The 20,524-nt window shown below is 43.8% G+C and overlaps 1 protein-coding gene across 2 annotated transcripts; it reads left to right on the top strand.

Annotated features, from left to right (window-relative positions):
- The first annotated feature begins 1,417 nt into the window (after positions 1–1,417).
- Positions 1,418–19,672, top strand: akt2 (v-akt murine thymoma viral oncogene homolog 2). 2 transcript variants are annotated; one of them, XM_029715758.1, is made up of 12 exons: positions 1,418–1,552; positions 11,965–12,136; positions 12,965–13,096; positions 13,382–13,493; positions 13,776–13,926; positions 14,837–14,968; positions 15,285–15,350; positions 15,468–15,659; positions 16,292–16,420; positions 16,759–16,973; positions 17,064–17,254; positions 17,377–19,672. In XM_029715758.1, exons 2-12 carry the CDS (start codon positions 12,091–12,093, stop codon positions 17,454–17,456), a joined length of 1,446 nt encoding a protein of 481 aa, XP_029571618.1. In that variant the 5' UTR covers positions 1,418–1,552; positions 11,965–12,090; the 3' UTR covers positions 17,457–19,672. The 2 variants fall into 2 exon arrangements, with proteins under 2 accessions (XP_029571618.1, XP_029571619.1); XM_029715759.1 differs by having other exon boundaries at positions 1,448–1,958.
- Positions 19,673–20,524: the final 852 nt, after the last annotated feature.

Here is a 20,524-nt window from a genome sequence, read left to right as displayed (position 1 = left end):
TATTTGAGATTCTTCAAAGTAGCCACCCTTTGCCTTGATGACAGCTTGGCACACTCTTGGCATTCTCTCAACCAGCTTCATGAGGTAGTCACCTGGAATTCATTTCAATTAACAGGTGTGCCTTGTTAATTTGTGATATCTCTTTCCTTATTAATGCGTTTGAGACAATCAGTTGTGTTGTGACAAGGTAGTTGTGGTGTACAGAAGATAGGCCTATTTGGTAAAATACCAACTCCATATTATGGCAAGAACAGCTCAAATAAGCAAAGAGAAATGACAGTCCATCATTACTTTAACCTGACATGAAGGTCAGTCAATCCGGAAAATATCAAGAACTTTTAAAGTTTCTTCAAGTGCGGTCACAAAAACTATCAAGCGCTATTATGAAACTGTCTCTCATTAGGACCAAAATGAATAAAAAGGCTGCAATTTGGCATCCCTGTTGTACACTTCTGTTGATACTGAATATTTTGGAAGTATTAAGGTTTAATATCACAGAACTATTTATCTATGTAAAAAATGTGAATGACATTTTCCACAAAACCAAAAAGTGTAAGAGACCGAGAAATTCATGTTCAATTGTGTCAAAGGTTTTACAGAAGTCCAAAACTAAAATGACAGCATCTGAGTCAATTGCATCTGAAGACTAAACGAATGTTGGCGCTTAAGTGACGGCCCTTCATACATATTTTGTCATAAACCAGAGCAATCAATTTGTAATCAATATTTAATAAAGTAATTGGTTTCCAATTGTCAATGAAAGAAGGGTATTTATCAGGCTTCAGAATCAGTGAAATAAGGCCCTTTTTCATAGTGGAGACCATTTTACAATTTTCAGTGAAACCTTGAAACATATTAAAAATAGGGTATTCTAGTATCCTAAAACTGCCTATAGAATTAATCTGACAGGCCATCAGGGCCAGGTTATTTCCCTTTTTTCATTGAATTCAAAGCCTCTCTAATTTCTTCGATTCACACAAGTGTATCGCAAACAGTGGAACTAACCTTCAATTACAGGGACGTAATTCTGAATGTGGCAAATGTAGCTTTCACTGCCATCTTCCTGAAATTGTGAGTTGTAAAGGTTTTCATAGAAGAACTTGACAAATGTTGATAATATCAGATATTGTAATGGGATCCTTGCATTATTTAACTAGGCAAGTCAGTTATGAACAAATTCTTATTTTCAAAGAAGGCCTAGTGGGTTAACTGGGTTGTGCATGAGCAGAACGGCAGATTTTGACCTTGTCAGGTCAGGGATTCGATCTCGCAACTTTTCGGTTATTAGTCCAACGCTCTAACCACTAGGCTACCTGCCGCCCCAAATACATCATCAATTTTGAGTGCCATGACAGATTGTATTTTGTAGTTTCTCCTTTCAAGTGCAAACAACTAGTTGGTGTTTCTTTTCGAGTTCCCAGTTGTTTCATGTAGAATGGCCTCTCAAAACGTCATATCCTGTTTGTGCGCGTGTGGAGGGTTGCTGTTCTGTCTGGTTTGGACGCGGCCTGCTGATTATAATTGAAGCACCAGCAATAACAGGGGACTGAAGGTAAAATAAAATATTGTTATAACGTGAAAGGGAGAACAATAATGCCGGAAAAAAATACATATGAACTGTAATTCCAAATCATAACGATTTGTAATTCTTAAAAATTTGACTAGTAACAACTAACGTACAATTCGCGAGTTCACCCGACCCACCGTTTTACTATCTTGCTAGCTAACGTTATGCTAAGTTAGCTAACTAACCTGCAATAACACGCCGCCGTTGTGGGTAGAAAAACAAGCTCAGCTGGCATTCGTTGGTTATTTTTTGGAGGTTGTGTGATCACTGACAGAGATCAATACACCACCTTGGAGAATCTGCAGAGGATTTGCTACTTCGTGAGAGCGTTATCCAGTTTGCTATTATTTCGGGGAAAGGGTCTCTGGCTAAAGTATCTAAAGAAGTCAAGGTAAGGAGCTCATCGTCAGTCGACGCAGAACTCGAATGATTGATAACTAGCTGTTAGGAACTAGGAACTAACTAGCTGTTAGGAACTAACTAGCTGTTAGGAACTAACTAGCGAATGTTAGCCAGCTAGCTGCTAACAACCCAAAACTATAGGCAGTAAACCGTTAATTTACTATTCAATTCAAATGGCTTTATTGGCATGGGAAACATGTTTGCATTGAAATAGATCATAAATAGGTGAAATAACCTATACAAAATGTACAGTAAACATTACATTCACAAAAGTTTCAAAGGAATAAAATCATTTTAAATGTCATATGGCTATGTATAGTGTCATAATGATGTACAAAAGGGAAAATAAATACACATAAATATGGGTCGTATTTACGATGGTGTTTGTTCTTCACTGGTTGTCCTTTTCTTGTGCTAACAGGTCACAAATCTTTCTTCGGTGATGGCACAATGTGGCATTTCACCTAATAGATATGGCAGCAAAATGTAATATGTTTTCGATTTCTTTGTGGGTCTGCGTAATCTGTCTCTAATATGGTCATACATTTGGCAGGAGGTTAGGAAATCCAGCTCAGTTTCCGCCTCATTTTGTGGGTAGTGTGCACAAGCCTGTTTTCTCTTGAGAGCCAGGTCTACCTAGGGTGGCCTCTCAATAGCAAGGCTATGCTCACTGAGTCTGTACATAGTCAATCAAAGCTTTCCTTACTTTTGGGTCAGTCACGTGGTCAGGTATTCTGCCTCTGTGTACTCTCTGTTTAGGGCCAAATAGCATTCTAGTTTGCTCTGTTTTTTTTGTTAATTACTTGACACATTGGAAAGAATTATCTTTTTTGTTTTCTCATGATTTTGTTGGGTCTAATTGTGTTGCTGTCCTGAGGCTCTGTGAGGTCTGTTTGTGAACAGAGCCCCAAGACCAGCTTGCTTAGGGGACTTCTCTAGGTTAATCTCTCAAGGTGTTGACTTTGTTATGGAAGGTTAGGGAATCTTCTCTTCAGGTGGTTGTAGAATTTAACGTCACTTTTCTGGATTTTGATAATTAACGTTTATCTGCATAATTCTGCTCTGCATGCTTTATTTTGTGTTTTATGTTGTATAAGGAAGATGGATGTTTTTGCAGAATTCTGCATGCAGAGTCTCAATTTGGTGTTTGTCCCATTTTGTGAATTCTTGGTTGGTGAGCAGACACCAGACCTCACAACCATAAAGGGCTACGGGTTCTATAACTGATTCAAGTGTTTTTTTTGCCAGATCCTAAAGGCCCTCCTTGTCTTGTCTCTCAGTCCATGTTGGACCACCAACAGAGCTGCTGAAAATGACTAATCAACTACGTCTTTGTTGGTAAATAGCAGTTTGTTTGGTTGATAACGTTAATGTGAACAAATTGGTCAGGTAGTTGTCTAACTTTATCACAGGTTACCGGCATCTTTGGCTTTATCAAATATCTGGCATTATCATAGCATGTTTAGTAAGTAACTAGCAATCTACTAAGGTTAACGTTTTGTCTTGCTAACGTTGCTTAGTTAATGTTAGCTAGCTACGCTAGTTAGCTATTCATTTCAGTAGGCCATACAGGATGGCTAATTTGTAACTTCATTTTGTAAACAACAGTCATTGGTAGCTAGGTAGAGAGAGCCCGATGGCTAGCCAACCGGCCATTGTTCACAGCAGGTCCTGCAGAGGCAAACTTAGTTCCGAGTGTGTTAACTAACCATTATCCATTGTTGTTCATTCACTCACACCTCCATGCAGTGGTGATCTGTCAACAACATTTTTACAAGGGGCAGGTGTAGATAGCAACCTAGCCGATTAAACTAAACTCCACTATTTACGATGAGTTGAGTCGGGTAATATCGATTCATGGTCACCGTTCGAGGTAACGTTACTCAGAGAAGGCCCGGTCATTTAAGGCTTGCCCGCTTCAGTTGAAGTAGCCTCATATGTTTCATTCAGTAATGTTATTTAGCTAAGTTATCACCCACAGCCTAGTTTTTCTTTTGAAAGTAGCAACCTACCCACCTAGTTGATGCTGTTATTGGTGCTGTTTGAATTTGTATCAATTCAAGTGTCTTACTGGTACCCAGTTCTATCATCAAAATCAAGCCATTAAATAGCCCACAGATTTACACTTGATTATTTTAATAATGGATTTGGAATTGACTAAGTGCAAGGGATCCATTTTATTTTATCTCTGCAAACAGTACAGTTCAAACAGACACCAGTCACTTCTGTGTAATGTCAGGCCCCTCCCACTGTTTATCATTTTATTGTGTTAACAAATGATCATTGAACATTTGACTACTCCTCTCCCAATAGAATATGGTTAGATCTATGTAGCCTATCCTGTAACAGAACGTGTTGTCCATTGTGTTTCTAGGAATTGATAATGCTGGTTCCCCTGTGGGGAGGCAGGTAGCCTAACAGTTAAAGGAAAGTCTCACCCAAAAATGATCTTTCGGTATTTGTTTCATTAGTCTCTATTTTGAAAGTTAAATGTCTTAAACTTGATTGCTGCATGCAAAACATTTTGGGACTATATTAATAATGAACTAATAGTTTATGGGTGGAGTTTTCCTTTTAAGAACTTTGGGCCGGTAACCAAAGGTCCCCGAGCTGACTAGGTAGAAAATCTGTCGATGTGCCCTTGAGCAAGGCACTTAACCGTAATTGCTCCTCTAAGTTGCTCTGAATCAGCATGTCAAATAAATGACTAAAATATATAATGTTATGCTATTTCTGCCATCTTGGAGATAGAAAGCAGAATGTTTTGGATCCCCACAGACGTCTGACCTATTAGTTGATGTAGGGAAAAGCTCATCTAAAGCGGAACAACTTCACATGTGATTCTTTGAAACTCACATGGAAATCTATTGGCCAAGAGACCAGTTGCCATGATGAGCTGCAGTTTGGATTGTGCTTTGTAGGTCTAATCTGAGATTTGACACTGCAGTGTTCAGACATGTTGCTCATCCCTTGGAACAAAACAAATCGCCAGTGACATACCAGCAGAGAGCTCATCTCTTTACCTGGCAACACCAGAGTACCAGTACTGTAGCCTACCTCCATCTGTCATTACGACTAGCATCATGCCATTTTCCTTTGACATGTCAGTTGGAAGTCAGAGTAATGGGTAAACAAACGGAAAAGAGGCGACAGCTCAAGCTAGCTGCAAAAGGTTTCACTCAATAAGGTCATGTTACTACCATGATGGTAGCACTAATTCTGTTTGTCTTGTTCCTCTAGAGCAGTGGTTCCCAAACTGAGGGGTCGGCAGGAACTCAACTTACTCTTTAAAGTTGTAATTGTAGAATGCACCTTGGGTATTGCATCATTACATATTGTTTTAGTCACTCAAATATCACATGAATACACATGGCAAAATGTATATAATTGCAAGAAAATTTGCTTTAAACCTGCAAAATTTCTCCACCAACAAGAGGGATGTGAACGGTTTGTGTCATCAGCAGTGCTTGTGCGCATAGAAATATACGTGGAGCGTGCGCGGGGGGAGGCAGGATCTTCCCCAATGCTGGCATGGCGGCCCGAGTGAAAAAGTTTGGATATCCCTGCTCTAGAGGACTTCACGTGTGTATGAGTTGGGTAAATGAGATAAGGAAGCAGCAGCAGGGGGTGGGGAGTTGAAAGGTAGCTGGCAGTTATTTGATTGTGTTGCCTAGTTGTGTAACAGCCGGTGGGTAGTGCATCACAAGGTGGGGATTATTTGGTAGTCCAGTGCGGTGCCCATGGTAACCGGGAGTACGGCCAGCCTGTGCCAGGGAAAGCTGAGACAGGTGGCCGCTGGGCTCTAACTGAACAGAGCTGGCTGCAGAACAGACACAGACCCAACACTTTCTGGTGATGAGGATTCACATACACACGGGCCAGAATCAGAAAGAGGAGTCAGTCAGCACAGAGACTTGATGGTTTAATAAAAAACATGTCAGCCTTGATGGTCCAATTTTTTTTGCTCTCATTTTACACCTGCGTGCCTGTAAAGGCGTCCGCATGCTTCCTATCCAAAACGGTTTGGAACAGTTAGAGCATATGTTATGACATTTTGAACAGATATGTAGTAGTTCATTGGATCAGTCTAAAACTTTGCGCACACACGCTGCTGCCATCTAGTGGCCATAATCTAAATTGCACCTGGGCTGGAATAATACATTATGGCCTTTCTCTTGTATTTCAAAGATGGTACAAAAACAAAACTCATGTTTATTTTCTTTGTATTACCTTTTACCAGATCTAATGTTAAATTATCCTACATTAATTTCACATTTCCACAAACTTCAAAGTGTTTCCTTTCAAATGGTATCAAGAATATGCATATCCTGGCTTCAGGTCCTGAGCTACAGGCAGTTAGATTTGGTCATTTTAGGCAGAAATTGAAAAAAGGGTCCGATCCTTAAGAGGTTTTAACAAACGATAGAGCTATGCACAAGGACTACTTTTAAAAATGGCCACTGAAAATGTTACAAACACATTTACAGTGCATTCAGGAAGTATTGACACCTTTTTACGCATTTTGTTAAGTTACAGCCTTATTATAAAATTGATTACATACTTTTTTTCCCTCATCTACACACAATACCCCATAATGACAAAGCGAAAACAGGTTTTTAAACATTTTAGCAAATTTAGGAACACAATTAAAACAGTTTCATTATGTACATAAGTATTCAGACCCTAGCATCCCGAGTGGCGCAGCGTTCTAAAGCACAGCATCGCAGTGCTATCTGCATCACTATAGATCCTGATTCGATCCCAGGCTGTGTTCCAGCCTGTCTCGACCGCGAGACCCATGTGGCGGCGCACAATTGGCCCTGCGTCGTCTGGGTTAAGGGAGGGTTTGGCCGGCCGGTTTGTCCTTGTCCCATCTCGCTCTAGTGACTCCTGTGGTGGGCCGGGCGCAATGCACGCTGACACGGTCGCCAGGTGTACGGTGTTTCCTCCGACACACTGGTGTGGCTGGGTTCTGGGTTAAGCGTGCGTTGTGTCAAGAAGCAGTGCGTCTTGGCGGGGTCATGTTTCAAAGGACGCACGGTTCTCGACCTTCGGCTCTCCCGAGTCCGTACGGGAGTTGCAGCGATGGGACAAGACTGTAACTACCAATTTGGATATCATGAAAAAGGGGTGAAAAAATATAATAATTATTCAGACCCTTGGCTATGAGACTTGAATTTGAGCTCTGGTGCATCCTGTTTCCACCTGTGGTAAATGCAATCGATTTGACATGATGATGAAAGATACACACCACAGTTGACAGTGCATATCAGAGCAAAAACCAAGCCATGTGGTCGAAGGAATTTTCCGTAGAGCTCGAAGAGAGGATTGTGTCGAGGCGCAGATCTGGGGAAGGGTACCAAGAAAATTCTGCTGCATTACAGGACCAAAGAACACAGTGGCCTCCATTGTTCTTAAATGGAAGAAGTTTGGAACCACCAAGACTCCTCCTAGTACTGAGCAATCGGGAGAGAAGGGCCTTGGCCAGGAAGTCGACCAAGAACCCGGAGCACCAAGTCTAGGTCCAAAAGGCAGCTTCTACCCCTAAAGCCATAAGGCTCCTAAACAGCTAACCAAAGGGTGACCCAGACCCCTCTTTTATGCTGCTGCTACTATCTGTTTGTCTTTCCATAGTCACTTTAACTCTACCTACATGTACATATTACCTCAATTACCTCGACTAACAGGTGCCCCCACACATTGACTCTGTACCGATACGCCCTGTATATAGCCTCGCTATTGTTATTTTTCTGCTGCTGTTCAATTATTTGTTAATTTTATTTTCTATTTTTTTAAATCTTTTTTTCTTAACTTCTTAAAGCATTCTTGGTTAAGTGCTTGTAAGTATGCATTTCACTGTAAGGTTGTATTCGACACATGTGACAAATACAATTTTATTTGATTTTGATTTGAACACGATTGTCACTCTATAGAGCTCCAGAGTTCCTCTGTGTAGATGGTTGTCCTTCTGGAAGGTTCCCCCATCTCTGCAGCAGCAATCAGGCCCTTATGGTAGAGTGGCCAGACGGAAGCCACTCCTTAGTAAAAGGCACATAACAGCCCGCTTTGAGCGTGCCAAAAGGCACCTAAAGACTCTTAGACCATGAGAAACAAGATTCTCTGGTCTGATGAAACCAAGATTGAACTCTTTGGCCTGAATGCCAAGAACTACTACTGGAGGATACCTGGCACCACCCCTACTGTGAAGCGTGGTGGCAGCATCATGCTGTGGAGATGTTTTTCAGTGACAGGGACTGGGAGGCTAGTCAGGATCGAGTGAAAGCTGAATGAGGCAAAGTTCAGAGAGATTCTTGATGAAAACCTGCTCCAGAGCGCTCAGGACCTCAGACTGGGGGCGAAGGTTCACCTTTCAATAGGACAACGACTCTAAGCACACAACCAAGACAACACAGGAGTGACTTCGGGACAAGTCTCTGAAAGTCCTTGAGTGGCCCCGCCAGAGCTTGGACTTGAACCCTATTGAACATCTCTGGAGAGACCTGAAAATAGCTGTGCAGCGACACTCCCCATCCAACCTGACAGAGCTTGAGAGGATCTGCAAAGAATGGGAGAAACTCCCCAAATACAGGTGTGCCAAGCTTGTAGCGTCATACTCAAGAAGACTTGAGGCTGTAAATTGCTACCTAAGGTGCTTCAATAAAGTACTGAATAAAGGCTCTGAATACTTTTATCTACAGTTGAAGTCGGAAGTTTACATACACTTAAGTTATTAAAACTCGTTTTTCAACCACTCCACAAATTTCTTGTTAACAAACTATAATTTCGGCAAGTTGGTTAGGACATCTACTTTGTGCATGACACAAGTCATTTTTCCAACATTGTTTACAGACAGATTATTTCACTTAAAGTTTCTCACTATCTGCATGTTTTATGTTTGCTCTTTTGGGGGTGGGGGGGGGGCGACTATGTTATTGTACTGTCCTGAGCATTAACGTCTATATGTTGGATAACATTTACATGAAGGACATGATTATTGTTGTCTCTTGCTAGGCACGTGAGGTTGTCACGACTGCTAGGGTTGGTGCAATTGTAGCGTAGTATTAAAATGATCCTGAGCCAAGCAGCTGAATTATGAAAAGTGATTTTAACCTTAAGATGGTATGAATTCTACAAAAAATTACTTTAAATAGCCTTGCTGTCCTGTAGAGCAATGGTTTCCCAACCTTTTTCAGTTCCTGTAACATCAAGTACATTTTGTTATGTCCAGAGTACCACTGAAGTACCCACTTATGTATATTCTACCAGTTAGACTATGGTCTCATGAGTCTTCTCAAGTACCCCCAGAGGTGGAAAGCCGACTAAGTTGCAAACAATATATTCTGGGAACCATCGGACTACTCAAGATGTTTTGAGAGAAAAAAAAATGGTCATGCAGAGACAGGGGTGTAACTGTAAACATTGGTTATGTACAGAAATAGCTACTGTAATTTCCAGACTATTAAGCGCACCTGAATATAAGCTGCACCCACTGAATTTAAAATATATATATATATATATATATATTATTATTATTATTATTATTATTATTATTATTATTTTTTTTTAACATAAGCCGCACATGTCTATAAGCCGCAGGTGCCTACCGGTACATTGAAACAAATTAACTTTACACAGGCTTTAACGAAACACGGCTTGTAACAAAAATAAATGGGCTTTAATGAAACATGGCTTAAAATAAAAATTAGCAGTAAGTTGTCTTTTTGCACTGAGTCAATCCCTCACGCTGCTGTTTCCAACGTCTTATCATCGACTCATTAAGACCAAGCTCCCGTGCAGCAGCTCCATTTCCTTTTCCAACAGCCAGATCAATCGCCTTCAACTTGAAAGCTGCATCATATGCATTTCTCCGTGTCTTTGCCATGATGAGAGTGACAAAATGACTACCGTAATCAGAATGATGGGATGTTTGAGAGCGCTCTATTTAATCTAAACAGTAAACAAAAAAGTTGTTTGACCTTAACCCATTCGGCAATTTCATTGGTCTAATGAAAGCTTCATGCTGCCAAAAAACTGAGCACGTCACAGAATGTTTTTTTTTGGAGGAAAAAAATTTGAAAGCGGGAAAAATCCATATATTAGCCGCGTCATTGTTTAAGCCGCGAGGTTCAAAGCCTGGGAAAAAAGTTGCGGCTTATAGTCCGGAATTTATTGTATATATGACGATAATATGTAGCCTAGGAAGCCAATAATGGCTGCTAGATATGCACTAGGCTATCCCAACCATGAAGCACGGGGGTGGCAGCATCATGTTATGGAGGTGCTTTGCTGCAGGAGGGACTGGTGCACTTCACAAAATAGATGGCATCATGAGGCAGGAAACTTATGTGGATATATTGAAGCAACATCTCAAGACATCAGTCAGGAAGTTAAAGCTTGGTTGCGAATGGGTCTTCCACTTCGTGGGAAAATCGAAAGAAATCTCAGACCTCAACAAACATTGTAGACCTCTACAAGTCTGGTTCGTCCTTGGGAGCAATTTCCAAACGCCTGAAGGTACCACGTTCATCTGTACAAACAATAGTACGCAAGTATAAACACCATGGGACCATACCGCTCAGGAAGGAGACGTGTTCTGTCTACTAGAGATGAATGTACTTTGGTGCTAAAAGTTGCGTGGATGTATTGAAGCAACATCTCAAGACATCAGTCAGGAAGTAAAAGCTTAGTTGCAAATCGGTCTTCCAAATGGACAATAACCCCAAGCATACTTCCAAAGTTGTGGCAAAAGGGCTTAAAAACAACAAAGTCAAGGTATTGGAGTGGCCATCACAAAGCCCTGACCTCAATCCCATATAAAATGTGTGGGCAGAACTGAAAAAGCGTGTGTGAGCAAGGAGGCCTACAAACCTGACTCAGTTACACCAGCTCTGTCAGAAGGAATGGGCCAAAATTCACCCAACTTATTGTGGGAAGCTTGTGGAAGGCTACCTGAAACGATTGACCCAAGTTAAACAATTTAAAGGCAATGCTACCAAATACTAATTGAGTGTATGCAAACTTCTGACCCACTGGGAATGTGATGAAAGAAATAAAAGCTGAAATAAATCATTCTCTCTACTATTATTCTGACTTTTCACATTCTTAAAATGAAGTGGTGATCCTAACTGACCTAAAACAGGGGATTTTTACTAGGATTAAATGTCAGGGATTGTGAAAAACTGAGTTTAAATGTATTTGGCTAAGGTGTATGTAAACTTCCGACTTCAAATGTAAATGTGATTTGTCTAAACCCTGTTTTTAAAATTGATTTAATTAGATTAAGGCTGTAATGTGCAATCCCTTACACTTCCATTGTACAGGTGATCATCACAAAGTAGCCTTCTGCTGTTGTAATCCTACGTTTTTTTTTTTCATGTCGCCTAAGTTATTCTTTATTACTTTTTGAGATGGAAAAACGTGTTAACTATGTAGAGAAGATAATGGACCTAATATACATTTTTTTAATATAATCTTTAAGAACTAACAAAATAGAAGCTTGACAGTCAGGGAGAATAGAATATTCCAAAAACAATGAATTTAGAAGTATTCATTTTATGTTTTGAGGAAAAGAACACCGGGCAAAATCTATAGAATTGCAGGAAACTAGCTTTAAAACGGCAAAATGGTCTCTCAGCTCAATGGAGAAATGTGTACAATTGCAGGAAATTGGCTTCTGCGGCGCCAAGATGGGGTGCCTCTAAAATGTAGCCGCCCCGACGATCAACCACGCTCATTGCCACACCCTCTGCCACGCAACAGTGTTTTTCCTATCTGACAGTGCCTCTTATTTCCAGTTTACATTACACACACATCTTGGGAAGTGATGTTTATGTAATCGTCATGCGGGCAATTATTTTCCATTGTCATAAGCCAACACAGTGACATGTTTTCATGATCATCAGTATTCAGTTTTTCATTTTTTATAATCAATGAAAATGTATCCTCTTTCAATTGTGGCTAATATCTTTTATCTTTGTGGTCTTTCTGTCCCCTAGGTATTGAGACGTTTTTGTTAGAGACACATCTGACGCCCTTCGCCAACAGTCACAGCTCCCCTTCCCCCCCTATTCCCCCTGTGACCCCACCCTGACACCCAGCAACCCTCCGTCCTCTGCCCCAGCATGAACGACATCAGTGTGGTCAGAGAGGGCTGGCTCCATAAGAGGGGTGAGCTGAGCTTCACTAGTTGCTGTTTCACTGTCTGTTACTCTGTTTCTAAGACACTGTGTCCACTTTACTCAGAATTAGTTAAACATAAACCCTAATATGTATGGCCCTTGTGCCCTTCTAACTCCTGCTCTCCCCCCTCTCTAACGCCCGGCTCTCTAACTCCCTCTCTCTAACTCCCGCTCTCCCCCCCTCTCTCTAACTCCTGCGCTCTCCCCCCCTCTCTCTAACTCCTGCGCTCTCCCCCCCTCTCTCTAACTCCCGCGCTCTCCCCCCCTCTCTCTAACTCCCGCGCTCTCCCCCCCTCTCTCTAACTCCCGCGCTCTCCCCCCCTCTCTAACTCCCGCGCTCTCCCCCCCTCTCTAACTCCCGCGCTCTCCCCCCCTCTCTCTAACTCCCGCGCTCTCCCCCCCTCTCTCTAACTCCCGCGCTCTCCCCCCCTCTCTCTAACTCCCGCGCTCTCCCCCCCTCTCTCTAACTCCCGCGCTCTCCCCCCCTCTCTCTAACTCCCGCGCTCTCCCCCCCTCTCTCTAACTCCCGCGCTCTCCCCCCCTCTCTCTAACTCCCGCGCTCTCCCCCCCTCTCTCTAACTCCCGCGCTCTCCCCCCCTCTCTCTAACTCCCGCGCTCTCCCCCCCTCTCTCTAACTCCCGCGCTCTCCCCCCCTCTCTCTAACTCCCGCGCTCTCCCCCCCTCTCTCTAACTCCCGCGCTCTCCCCCCCTCTCTCTAACTCCCGCGCTCTCCCCCCCTCTCTCTAACTCCCGCGCTCTCCCCCCTCTCTCTAACTCCCGCGCTCTCCCCCCTCTCTCTAACTCCCGCGCTCTGCAGGAGAGTACATTAAGACGTGGAGGCCGCGGTACTTCATCCTGAAGAGTGATGGCTCCTTCATCGGCTACAAGGAGAAACCAGAGATGTCGTCCGACCACAGCCTCCCACCCCTCAACAACTTCTCTGTGGCAGGTTGGTCTCTGTCATTTTTGGGCCAACTTCTAGAGCCTGGTGGTACTTGGAAGAGAGTTGCTTGGTGGTGTTCACACAGATTGGCTCTCAAAGTTTTTTTTATTTTGTAGATTTTTTTTATTATTCCTTGTGTTTCCTCTCCTGGAATCTTCTCCTCACATCATAAGGTGACGTTTTGAGGAGGTTTAGAGAAGACCAGAGGAGAGGAATGGAGGGATGACTATTGAGATTCACCCACTGTCTACAGTAGCACACTCTAACCTCTCTATTACTCCCTGTCTGCAGAGTGCCAGCTGATGAAGACAGAACGGCCCAGGCCCAACACGTTTGTCATCCGCTGCCTACAGTGGACCACAGTCATAGAGCGCACCTTCCATGTGGAGAGTAACGAGGAAAGGTGAGAACGGAAAGGTCCAGAGGCAGGGACAACATGGAAGAGTTGAATGGGTGTTTGTTTCTCTGTAAACTGGGCAATGCCCTCCTTCTCCAAGTTGTATTATTTTTACTAAACCAACTTTCAGGATTAGAGGTCTGCAATTGACCCCATTACTAACCTCAATTGACCTCATTAGTTTATCACCCTCATCCCCACCGTATCCACGCACGCACACTCAGTCAATGTACATTCATGTCTTTTGGGCTTGAAGTGATCTACATTTAACCTCTTCTCTCCTTCCAGGGAGGAATGGATGCGGGCGATCCAAGCGGTGGCCAACGGCCTGAAGACGCGAGAGGAAGAGGCGCCCATGGACATCACGTTTGGCTCCCCCAGCGACTGCAGCAGCATGGAGGAGATGGAGGTGGCCATGTCCAAGTCCCGCAATAAAGTGGTCAGTGTCCTCCTGTCCCCCTACCAACCTAGCAGACCTGTCACTGTCCCCCTACCAACCTAGCAGACCTGTCACTGTCCCCCTACCAACGTAGCAGACCTGTCACTGTCCCCCTAGCAACCTAGCAGACCTGTCACTGTCCCCCTAGCAACCTAGCAGACCTGTCACTGTCCCCCTACCAACCTAGCAGACCTGTCACTGTCCCCCTAGCAACCTAGCAGACCTGTCACTGTCCCCCTACCAACCTAGCAGACCTGTCACTGTCCCCCTAGCAACCTAGCAGACCTGTCACTGTCCCCCTAGCAGACCTGTCCCCCTAGCAGACCTGTCCCCCTAGCAGACCTGTCCCCCTAGCAGACCTGTCCTCCTGTCCCCCTAGCAGACCTGTCCTCCTGTCCCCCTAGCAAACCTGTCCTCCTGTCCCCCTAGCAAACCTGTCCCCTTAGCAGACCTTCCCTCCTGTCCCTCTAGCAGACCTTCCCTCCTGTCCCCCTAGCAAACCTGTCCCCTTAGCAGACCTTCCCTCCTGTCCCTCTAGCAGACCTGTCCCCCTACCAACCTAGCAGACCTGTCAGTGCTCTTTGTGTTTGTCCAACAGCCCTCCTCTAGATGTGGCTGCTTTTGTCCATTGGAAACTCTGTATCCTAGTTCTGAATATCTCCTCCTTAGTAACAGTACCTCATCACAGCTGGTTTACCATCTCCCTATGTGACCTGGGCCATAGTGTGTGTTGGTGCGTTTTCTGCTCCATTCTCTGCCCGTTCTTCATCTAAAACCGTTGTGCAGGTCTATGTAAACTCTTTATTACTTATACTCTGTAATTGTCATGGTCAAATAAATCCTGTCATCCAAACTGTCTTGAATAAGCCTGAGATCTGAACTCTCATGGTCTTTGTCCCCCCCCCCCCAGACCATGAGTGACTTTGACTACCTGAAGCTGCTGGGGAAGGGAACGTTTGGTAAAGTGATTCTGGTGAAGGAGAAGGCCACAGGAATGTACTACGCCATGAAGATCCTGAGGAAAGAAGTCATCATCGCTAAGGTAACCATTTGGCATCAAAGGAAATGATAGTCGCTAAGACAGAGGCGTCCAAATGGTTCCATATATATGGCGCTACTTTTGACCGGTACCCATAGGGCGCTGGTCAAAAGTAGTAGTGCACTATATAGGGAAAAGTGTTCCATTCTGTACGAGGCCAGACTTCTGCACCATACCCATGGAAGTATGCTGCTTTTGATGACTGTTACTTCTTGGTTCTATTGTGGGTTCTTGAGTGGCTCAGAAGTCCAAGTCCAGCTGTACACTGCTGGGTGAATGTCTGTCCCTCATGGTGTTTTTGTGTGACGTGTTCCATAAGGATGAGGTAGCACACACGGTAACAGAAAGCAGAGTCCTTCAGAATACAAGGCATCCCTTCTTAACGGTGAGTTCCTATCTGACGTCATCTGACCTTACTGAACACTGATTACAACATTTCACCAAGGAGCCACCTGATTTCAAATGTGGTCACTAATTCTGACTCTCCCCCCCTCCCACACAGACACTGAAATACGCGTTCCAAACACATGACCGGCTATGCTTTGTGATGGAATATGCAAACGGAGGAGAGCTGTTCTTTCACTTGTCGCGAGACCGTGTGTTCACAGAAGACCGGGCACGGTTCTACGGTGCAGAGATTGTGTCTGCGCTGGAGTACCTCCACTCACGGGACGTTGTCTACAGAGACCTTAAGGTAATGGCCGCTTCCCTGTCTGTCTACCAAATGGGACTGGAAGTCTGGCTGATGTTTCCCTGACTTGCTCATACATTTACAAGCACCTCCTCACATTGAAAGTATATTCTCAAGACTAACATTTCGCACAATACGAAATATGGTCTGTTTTCCTGGACCCAGATGAAGCCTAGTCTTGGACTAAAAGTGCTTCTGAATTAGTCTAGGACTAGGCTAAATCCTACCACAGACTGCTTAATCTGGGTCAAGGAAAACAGCCCATATTTCCTATTGTTTGAGATGTTTCCATAGTGTTTTACCCATTTCATATGTGTATATACTGTATTCTAGTCAAGTCCATTCTATTCAGCTATAGCTGTGTGTGTGTTACTATTCTATCCTACGTATTCTTCAGATATACTACATATTCTGTCCACATACTGTCCATAAAGTCTATACATCCCATCATATATAAATATGTGTATGCGACAATACATTGTGATTTGATTTGAGCACCAGCCTCTTGGTGAAAAGCCTGTAAGTCTGTGGTACATTCTACAGTTAGCTGTCATGTCAGCGGTGGTGTTTTCTGCTGCTGACTCTCCTGTGGTCACTCACTCTTCGTTCTCTCCGTCTTCCTCTTTCTCTCCCAGCTGGAGAACTTAATGCTGGATAAAGATGGACACATAAAGATCACAGATTTTGGACTGTGTAAAGAGGGAATCACAGATGGGGCTACCATGAAGACCTTTTGTGGTACTCCAGAATACCTTGCACCTGAGGTACAGCACAGTGAACACAATCATACATTCTAGTTGTGCTTTGAACAGTACATGGCAGTGTGTCCAGTTAACAATTCCAGATGCATTCCTTGCTGGTTTCTCGTCTTGGATTGGTTTACAGTCAATAATTCTCTATCCAGCAAAGAATGCTTAACATACAAGTTAATAACTCTACCATTGGAAAGTAAATGATTATCAACAGGAATAGACAGCCGGTCTGCAAATAGTTCATTGTTCACATTGCAACAGATGGAGAAAGAGAGACAGTGCCATGGCTTCCATAGAATTGGATTTGCTATTTCTCTTTGTCAGTTGTCGCTCTCTCCCCTCTCCTCCAGGTATTAGAGGACAATGACTACGGCCGAGCGGTGGACTGGTGGGGTCTGGGTGTGGTCATGTACGAGATGATGTGCGGTCGACTGCCCTTCTACAACCAGGACCACGAGCGGTTGTTTGAGCTCATTCTCATGGAGGAGATCCGCTTCCCCAAGAACCTGGCCCCCGAAGCCAAGGCCCTGCTTGCTGGCCTGCTCAAAAAGGACCCCAAGCAGAGGTGTGTGTTTGTCTTTTATATTTATGTATATATTTATTTATTTATTGAAGAAAATAGGGACGATGCTGATGATGACTGATAATTTTGTAGGCTTGGAGGTGGACAAGAAGATGCCAAGGACGTGATGACTCATATGTTCTTCACCACCATCAACTGGCAGGATGTGGTAGAGAGGAAGCTCTTGCCTCCCTTCAAGCCCCAGGTGACGTCGGAGACGGATACGCGGTACTTTGACGATGAGTTCACGGCACAGACCATCACCGTAACGCCCCCGGACAAGTGTGAGTTGAGTGTGTCTGTCTCTGTGTTTGTCTCACTGTTAAAAATGTTTTTTAATTGTGGGAAGAAAAATAAAAAATGTCCTTGTTTGTGTATTAAATCTCCTGGTTTCTGTCTACTCCAGACCACAGCTTAGACGCAGAAGACCAGGACCAGCGCACACACTTCCCTCAGTTCTCTTACTCCGCCAGCATACGGGACTGACCTCTCTCGCACACACACTCACATGAGCAGGCAAGCTAGCACACGTTCACACACACTAGCACTGCTGGGGAAATGGGTGAGCGCGCGCACACAAACTGACACACTCTCAAACAAACACTCGCACAAGACACACACACACACACACCGGGAAGTGGTGAAAACATGGATCCTAGAGCATGACATGATGACTGACCTCAGCAGGCCTGTGTGGATAGACTGGTGGCCCTGTCTCTCATTCTGACGGGACCAGGTGGAACAGGACAGGGCTGCCCTTGGCCATGCCTGCAGGACCCCGCCTGTCTGCCCTCCACACTACTACTACACTGGGCACATCAAAACATCGATAACACTTTACCATCCCTGGGTTATGCCAGCAAATACCACCTCACCACCAGCCAAATGCATGCTGCACCTGTCCAACACACACAAACACTCTGACAAGCAACACATCAATCCTCCCATACACTGCAGATGTTTTTTTTACTACTGGATAAAAAAAATGGTTTTAATCATCCAAACAAATGTAGAAACACATGAAAGAACAAGAAAAATATGTTGGGGGGGAGGGTGAAAAATATTTAACCTCCTTTTTATTTTGATTGTTACGGTTTTAAAAGCCATATTTCTGCAACTTACAAGTGCTCTTGCTGAAACTTGCTGTTACAAATCGTGTGGACTGTTCCTACAGAGGGAAAGCGGGTCGGGAGTGGGGTAAGAAGAAGTCTGTGTGTGTGTGTACCTCGAGGGGTAGCCATTTCTCTGCTTGCACTGTGTATATGAATGGTTTTGAGTGTGTGGAAGAGAATGTATGAACAACCATTTGAATTTCAACATCTTATGTTTATGCATCTGCATGGATATCTTTGGATTCTGCATGTCGGCTAAACAAGGAGAAGAAAGGACACTACAGCACAGTCAATGAGAGTTTTAAAGGGAAAAGAGAGGTGGTGGAGTTGTTGCTTCAGCAGCCCTGTGGATTGACTTGTTCCCCTGGTGGTTAGAATGGTCATGAGAAAGATCTGTTGTTTTTTAAATCATTGGAATGTTCCCATATTTAAGGATGAAAACATTTTAATCATGAATCAATTATTATTTGTGATGAGGCCAAGCTAGACTCATCGAGGTTGATATTGAAGGTTGTGGTTGGTATTTTTTAGTAATATAAGACAGACTAATAAGCCTTTTTTGCCTTTAAAAAAAAAAGATTCCTTCACTCATGGAACATTTCATTTGTCTTTGTTTTTGATTTAAGTTGTTCCCTTTTGGTCCACCTATTCCATAACTTTGGAAGACATTGTCTCAATTATATATTATATTAAATGTGTGTGTGTGTGTATAAAACAACTTTAAACATGTTGATTTTTCTTTAGGTTGTTAATTTTGAGCATTCATGTGTTCCTATTTTGTGTGTGTGTGTGTGTGTGTGTGCTCATGCACAGCAGCAGGTTGTGGGGCATTGTATAACAGTCTGTGCTCTGTACCTGTATCCTCCGTACCTCAGTGGGTTAGTATAGTCTGACTGCTGTACTCCAAGCCCGAGGCTATGGGAAACATCCCTCCACCATCCCTTGTTGACTAAGGCCCATATTCAGCCCCAGTAAATGCAGCTTCAGAAACGGCAGGACCGGATTTCAGGAACAACCTCCCTCTGATGGACCTCTCATGTTGTCTTCAATGTTAGGACGGCCACGAGGGGGTGCTGTAGACCTTTTGCAATGTTGACACAGGCAGTAAAGCCAAACGGTCTCTGAACCTTGTTGCACTCTGTCTCAATAAAGTGAACATGCTTTGTCTAGTAGTGTGTGCAACTAACATGCAAGCCAACACCCCTGGCCTCTCTTGTAGGCTTTACCCACAGACAATCGATATGGAACTCTTCTCTGGCAATGTAAATACCAAAAAGGCTTGATGAATGCATCATTTATAGGCTAGAAGAGGGGAAATCTGCAGCTTTGTAGATAGAATGTGAGTTGTAGCTTTACAATGATTACCTTGCTTCTCTGTATTTTGAATGTGATCAATATTCACGAATGTCATATCGCAATGCTGGGGTACCAAGAATTCTAAGCTTGTTATTGCGTTGAGGTTTAGCTGGGGAGGAGCTAAGGTAAGCAATGTTTTAGGGAGAAGACTATGTCCTGGTAGACAACTTCAGCCCCCTTGTTGCAAGATTTTACATTGTGACAATTATGTGCAAGTAAAGACTTTTACTGAAATAAGTGTTTGTCTCTTTTTTTCATTTGGGTTACCGGCTTCAATATCCCATATGCTACCTTCTGCCGTTGTGCCCTTGAGCAAGGCACTATACCCCTCATTTTTCCCGGTGCGCTGCTTTGCAGCAGCCACTGCTCCCAGCCTGTGATGTGTAAGAGGACTGAGCACGCCCACATTCTCATCAACAGGGCTGCAGTGGAGCAGGTTGAGAGCTTCAAGTTCCTTGGTGTCCACATCACCAACAAACTAACATGGTCCAAGCACACCAAGACAGTTGTGAAGAGGGGATGACAAAACATGTTCCCCCTCAGGAGTTTGAAAAGATTTGGCATGGGTCCTCAGATCCTCAAAAGGTTCTAGAGCTGCACCATCGGGAGCATCCTGACTGGTTGCATCACTGCCTGGTATGGCAACTGCTTGGCCTCTGACCGCAAGGTACTACAGAGGGTAGTGCGAACGGCCCAGTACATCACCGGGCCAAGCTTCCTGACATCCAGGACTTCTATACCAGGCAGTGTCAGGGGAAGGCCTGAAAAATTGTCAAAGACTCCAGCCACCCCAGTCATAGACTGTTCTCTCTGCTATCGCACGGCAAGCGGTACCGGAGCACCAAGTCTAGGTCCAAGAGGCTTCTAAACGGCTTCTACCCCCAAGCCATAAGACTCCTGAACATCTAATCAAAATGGCTACCCAGACTATTTGCACTCTGTATCTGTACCCCCCTGTATATAGTATCGCTATTGTTATTTTACTGCTGTTTAATTACTTGTTACTTTTATCTCTTATTCTTAAATTATTATTTTTTAACAGCATTGTTGGTTAGGGGCTCGTAAGTAGGCATTTTACTGTAAGGT

This window comes from Salmo trutta, chromosome 26 (assembly GCF_901001165.1).
Source record: "Salmo trutta chromosome 26, fSalTru1.1, whole genome shotgun sequence".
Taxonomy (NCBI): domain Eukaryota; kingdom Metazoa; phylum Chordata; class Actinopteri; order Salmoniformes; family Salmonidae; genus Salmo; species Salmo trutta.
The sequence above is the reverse complement of the archived record's forward strand: the minus strand, read 5'-3'. Positions and strand labels throughout refer to the sequence as shown.